Source organism: Mytilus californianus, unplaced genomic scaffold (assembly GCF_021869535.1).
Source record: "Mytilus californianus isolate M0D057914Y unplaced genomic scaffold, xbMytCali1.0.p SCAF_1, whole genome shotgun sequence".
NCBI classification, from domain to species: Eukaryota; Metazoa; Mollusca; class Bivalvia; order Mytilida; family Mytilidae; genus Mytilus; species Mytilus californianus.
Window position 1 is genome coordinate 37,174,321 of NW_026262581.1, and position 6,754 is coordinate 37,181,074.

Below are 6,754 nucleotides of genomic sequence, written 5' to 3' on the forward strand. Positions count from 1 at the left end.
TTTTTAATTCTAGTATCTTGTACTGAACGACTGATATGTCAGAAATATTCGACTATTCGAATAAAAAATACAAGTGCCTATGAACAATTCCACGAGCAGGAACTTCAAATATTTGACTATTTCTGTTGATTATAAATAATACTTAGATAATAGGGATGGTTAATTATATTCAGTGTTTATGTTTACTTTTCATTAAACTAAACAGTGGTGGTATGGCGATGGACCCACCCCTCACGAAATTAGGGCGTGCATTATCATATGTGTCACAACAAGTAGATTACATAGATCCAGATCAAATAAGTTCAAATTAAACAGTTTATTGGATTTGGAAATTTCCAATCAAATGATTTTTTTTATTTGTTTTTCTGAATAATGAAAGGAGTCATGATAAAAACCGTTAATTGTACTTGGCCTCTGAAATAGAGAAAAAAGTTCAAATTTATTGAGTATAGTACAGGGTTGATGTAATGTAGACAATTTTGTGCAGAAAGGACACTTATGATCTCACTATGCTGTCATAAAAAAGTCTAAATTGTCATATTTGGTCTAAAATGGCCATTAGACACCAGGCATGGGGCGAATTACATTGCAATGTAATGCATTACATTACAATTACTTGGACAAAACCAGCATTGTATTGTAATTATTATTACATGTATTTTGGAAAGTTATAATGCATTACATTAGTCTGTATCAATTTGTATCAATTTAGATGAGAGAGGTTTCCGGCTTAATTGGAATTTGAAATTTTGGGTTAAGATTTTCTATAAAGTTCATAAAGTTTTGACTTTCAACTATTGAAAATGGGAGTAAATCACCTCTAGCAATATACTCGAAAAGTGAATCTATAGCTTTGTTTTGCTTTGGGTCATTTAATTGATATTTCTGAATACCAGATGGTTTTTCAAAATTTGACAAGGTTGATTGTTCTTCTGGGTCAGGCTTTTTATATTTCGAAGTATACATCTCTGTGTTTTCTCAAAAAAAAAAAATAACAGAACTGTTGTAAGGAATTTATTCTACCATTATGTTTTTTTTATTATATTGTTAACTTAATCTCAATGTTATTTAATTACTTTAAAATTATAAATTCACATGTCAAAAGAAAGGAAGTGATTGCTATACAAACTAATTAGTTGTTTTTGACAGGTGTTTAATAGACACCGAGTTTTTGGACAAAATAAAAGATATTAGTCAAGACCTAACCCTTTTGTAAAATATAAAGCCTAGGCCTATATCTAAATATTAATGGTAGGATCTCCAAATGAGTAAATTTTGGCAGTTTTTGCGGTTTTGCTCTAAATGCATGAAGTTTGAATACAAATATATAAGACAAAATTCATAAATTGAAATACTGCTGATTTCTGATACTTATGTTTTATAAACATCTGAATGTTATTTGATAAATTCTTCAAATTCAAGGGGCTAAAAATGGGACACAGGTACAGAATTCGACAATCGATTGAATAGACACTTTATGGAAAACGTTATCTATTCTATTATAGTCTATCCTAGTCAATCGAGTAACGTTGAAGGACCAATCGATTGTTGTGTGATATTTGCTTCCATTTGTGTTAAGAAAAACCTCTATATATCTATTCAATCAATTCTTAACAAATAGTGTTTATTAGAGTACGATCGTGTCAATCGTATTCGATCGATACGATCATGCCACAGGTGACTCAATCGATTCTATTACTTCAATTTACTAGGGGCACCATCGTATCAATCGTATTCAATCAATACGATCAAGCAACAGTTGATCAACTTAATCGATTATATTACTTCAATTTACTAGGGGCACACTCATATCAATCGTATTCAATCAATACGATCGTTGCACGGTTTATCAACTCAATCGATTCTATTACTTCAATTTACTAGGGGCACGATCGTATTAACCATATTCAATCGATACGATCGAGCCATAGTTGATCAACTCAATCGATTCTATTACTTCAATTTACTAGGGGCACAATCGTATAAATCGTATTCAATCGATACGATGATGCCACAGTTGATTTACTCAATCGATTCTATTACCTTCTTGTTTGATATGAAATAGTTGAGTCGTTTTTGTTCTGTTTCTGTACGGATTTAAAGGGTTGGATAAATTGAATAGCCTTCATATTATATCAAAGAGTTATTTGGATCGACAGCTGATGTTCATTTTTTTCGATTGTGTCGATTGTTATGATCGTGCTTTCCATATTAGTGAAGAGTTAGTGAATCGACAGCTAATGTTCAATCGTGATCGCTCGTGCCGTCCATATCAGTGAAGAGTTGATTGAATCGACAGCCGATGTTCAATCGTGTTCGATCTTATCGATCGTAACTATCGTGCCTTCCATATTAGTGAAGAGATGATTGAATCGACAGCTGATGTTCAATCGTGATCGATCGTATCAAGCTTAACGAACGTGCCTTCCACATTATTTATGAATAGTTGATTGAATCGACAGCCGTTGTTCAATCGTGATCGGTCTTATCGATTGTTATGATCTTGCCTTTCATATTAATTTGAAGAGTTGATTGAATCGACAGCTGATGCTCAATTGTTATCAATTGTGTCTCCATTTTGATTAGATGAGTTGATTAAATAGACAGCTGATATGCAATCGGAACGATCGAATATCCTTTATTATTTTGATGGGTTGATTGATTCAACAGCAGATGTTCAATCGTTATCGTTCTTTTAAATTTTGATGAATTGATGAGTTGATTGAAAAGACAACAGGAGTTCAACTGTTGTCGAATTTATCGATTGTCGAATACTGCACCTTAATTCTATTACTTCAATATACTAGGGGCACCATCGTATCAATCGTATTCAATCAATACGATCAAGCAACAGTTGGTCAACTTAATCGATTATATTACTTCAATTTACTAGGGGCACACTCATATCAGTCGTATTCAATCAATACGATCGTGCCACGATTTGTTTGATTCTTTTGATTCTTTCTCGTTCCACGAAAGTACTTTTTATATAAAATAAACATATACAGTCTGTATAACCACGTTATAGATAAAGTATAAGAATTGCACCAGCACATTAATCAATTGTTTTAGAGGTTTAAAAATACGTTTTTTTCTTTTGTACTTTTAAATTCTATGATTTACCATACCTTTCAGTTTTTAGTGGGTGTATCATCACCGATAGGCACAATTTTTAAACTATGGTAGCATTTCGAATTCAACCTAACGGTTTTTCTTAATGGTTTTTTTCCTTCGGTAAATAGCTTTCAATACACAGGCGAAAGGCACCGAAAAATGAATGTGACAACGTTAGACATATTTGTATAATCTAAAAAAAAACATCATTGTCTGAACAAAATTCTCAAGTACAGGTAGAAGGTGAAAAAAATGCTGACAATGGATTTCAAAAAGCGTTAAAACTGTTTCAAATTAAGATATTACTTTACACGACCTAAAAGTTTGTTCCTATAAGCCATGGTTGTCTTTGTATTTGAAGCTTTCTTCTTGATGATTTTGATTTCAAAATGTTTGGGTTTGATGGCGAACTAGAAACATCAGTCATCCTATCACGACCACTGGTTGAAAGAAAACTGAGTCTTTGAATCAAGTCAGAATATCTATGACTTTTTCTACTGTTGATCTGTTTAATTGCATTTGGGACTTCATGTCTAGATAACGCTTTTTGAAAATATATCTCACTCATTGCCTTTTGTGTATCCTTTAAATGTTTACCAGGATTGAGCTGAATAGGTAATCTCATGTTGTTTTGTCCGTATAAATATTTTGTCATGTCCATAGATAATTCTGGCCTTGTTGATTTTTCACTTATATAATTATGCTGATTTTGATTTGTACCTCTCATTAAAAGTTGATTCTGCCTTAGCATTTCATTTTGTCTTCCATTATGAGCTTCTCCGATATATGGAGCGTTATCAATCGCAATGTTTTGTAATCGTGACACCATATTTTCAAAGTCTGAAACATGTTTTTTTGACAAGTACTTCTGGCTTGGGACATCTGGGGATGTTTGGAAAACACGTCCTGGTCTTCGGATTTCATCCGCGAAGATCGAGTTCCCCTTTAGTGCCCAACCATTTTTATCTGGCTGCATGTTGGGACCATTTGACGGTAGATCACTTGGTTTGACAATTGATTGATTTTTGGACAACATGTCCTGTTCATTTGTATTTTGTCTATTTGTTGAGAAATTTCCATTTTTGATTTGATCATTTATACTTATAGACGTCTTATTGTGGAGATTAATAGCTTTATAAACCACTGAAATGTTACTCACATTGACTGCGTCTTTGCTATATGTAGATATATTTTTCTTCCCGACTACAGGGTGACGGTTTGATGTTATATTACTATGTTGAATGATATCTTGTCTAACTGATGAGATGCTATTCTGGTTAGTTGCATGTTTAGTATTTGATTCTATAGTACCTTGCTCAAATGCAGCTTGATTTAATGATAACCTGTTTCTTTGAGTATTCGAAGGTTGACTATTTGAAGACACGTGAATTGGTTTGCCCATCGTATTGTTATTCAAGTCTAATCTTTTTGTGATAGTTAAGACCTTTAACTTTGGAATTATCTGGTTATGGGTTTTTGTCTCGCCAGATAACAACATTAATAATTGTTTTGATGCAGACGTAAAATTGATCTCTGCGGCTTTGTTAATGTTTTTTGGTTGCTTTAGGGGAGGATTTACACCTTTGATTGTATCCTTAAATGTGAAATTTTCTGAATTTATTTCTTCTGATTTATTATTGTCAATATTATGATTTACTAACATAAGTCTAGATAATACAGCAGGATGCACATGATTTAGAGAGCTCGTTTCAACTTCTTTCTTTGCAGATGCCGCAGATGTTTCTTCCTTCTGTGTATCATAACTGGCTGTAACTTCATTCTGTTTTGAAACCCTAGATTCAATTTGCTTTATGAGCGTATTTAATAATGGCGATGAATGCAGAGTCTTCGATTTTGCCGTTATATTTCTCTGGTCATTGGTTAGATAACCATTCTCATTTGATGTATTAATCGGATTTTTTTTAGTATGATCTGTTTTGTTGAGAACCCCATTTGCTGATGTGCCAGTATTCTTGTTTACATTAGATGTATATTGTACAAGCACTAAGCTGTTATCATGAGCCGGTGTATTTTTTGTGAGATTCATATACGAGTTAACGCTACTATTTTGATTTTTCAATATACTTTTAGGAGGTAAGACATTACCAACTTGCGTTGAATTATATCCTTTAGTAAAATTAACTAGTATATCATTTCTATTCATAGTTTCACGTTTAAGCTTTATTTGTATCATTGACGAAAATGGGATGTTCGGAATTGATGTCTTTTCTAAGTTATAAATTTTTATTCCAGGCAGTCTAGAATACACATTTCCTTCAACTGGTGTAGGTTCTTGTTGCTCTTTTGGGCTATACAAAACCGAAGGTGGGATTCTTGCATTTTGATGGTGTTGAGTCTGTGGAATAGGATCTAATTGATCTGTAAATCTTAACACCAGATCAGTTACATTCTGTTGAAGTTTTGTTGCTGGTGGGTATGTTAAGGAATGTTTTTGTAGTTTGTTGATACTATCATGCAGGGATTTATCTTGTTGTGACAATAAAACTGAGGTTGAAAGCTTTTCGTGATGAGTTTGTATGTTTCCTGTGTCCATTTGGTGTTTTTGCATGTGCATTAAATTTTGTCCAATTTGATGTTGCTGTTCTTCATATGTCAGATGTAGTGAAGAACGTTGTTCTACCGCCTGAGGTAGTTGTAAGGAGGAAGAAACATTCAACAAGGTGACATTATCAAAATTGTCCAATGATGAAGCTTCTGTGATATTTATCTTCTGTGTTATATTTACGCCACTTTTAGATTGCACACTTTGTTTTGATTTCCTAGCCGTCCATGCTGTTTGTCTATCAACACACGTTTTTAACTTCGGACTGAATACCATATATTGACCAGGAGTCGTTGACTGGCAGCGCCCATGAAAAGTTACTCTTTGACTCTGGCATACGATGAAATATGATGTCAACTCCCTACCTCTCCACTGATGAAGTCCATCTGGTAATCCACGACATGTTGCAAACCGAATATGGCAAGGTACGCAGTGTGATGATCTACATTGGTTTTTTAAGTAATCACCTGAAATATTAACCAGTCGTGTTGTTATTGTTAAAATCCTTGACATAAAATACATTTCAATGATTCATTAATAGATGTAATAACTATAGATATATATGAATATACAATAATGCATTAAGTATGGAGCCAAATAATTATGGTTATTACTTATTCAAATGGGTATATAAAGGTTTGCCGTGTCAATGATACCTCAAATCTATAAGTCATGAGAACTATGAGAAATTGCATTAGAAGCTATTTTTGATTTTATGTTATCATACCATTGCCATATTCAACATATAAAAATCTTTTAAAATTAATAGTGTCTAAAGTGATTTATTTGGAGTTCAATATTGTGTCTGTTTGACTTGCAGATAGTATCCCGTATGGACTGCCGTAAACTATAAGGGAGATAACTACAACAGAATAGTTTTAAATTCAAGTGTGACGTCATTTATACACTTGTTTTTCAAATGCTTTTGCATTATTTTTATATTATGTTATCTCAGGTAATAACAAGAACTTTTTAACGAAACAATCTCATATCAAAAACAAATAATTTGATATGTAAAATGTGTATGTAATTATATTCAACCATATGTCTTCAAAATAAACATCTTGTTTATACATT

The 6,754-nt window shown here is 32.8% G+C and overlaps 1 protein-coding gene across 1 annotated transcript; it reads right to left on the reverse strand.

Moving 5' to 3' along the window:
• Positions 1–3,331: 3,331 nt before the first annotated feature.
• LOC127720521 (uncharacterized) lies at positions 3,332–6,199 on the reverse strand. Its single transcript, XM_052227148.1, has one exon. It carries the CDS (start codon positions 6,197–6,199, stop codon positions 3,431–3,433), a length of 2,769 nt encoding a protein of 922 aa, XP_052083108.1. The 3' UTR covers positions 3,332–3,430.
• Positions 6,200–6,754: the final 555 nt, after the last annotated feature.

Excerpts from the sequence above, each read along its gene's own strand:
- LOC127720521 (XM_052227148.1), bottom strand. The coding sequence starts at position 6,199 with ATGTATTTTATGTCAAGGATTTTAACAATAACAACACGACTGGTTAAT.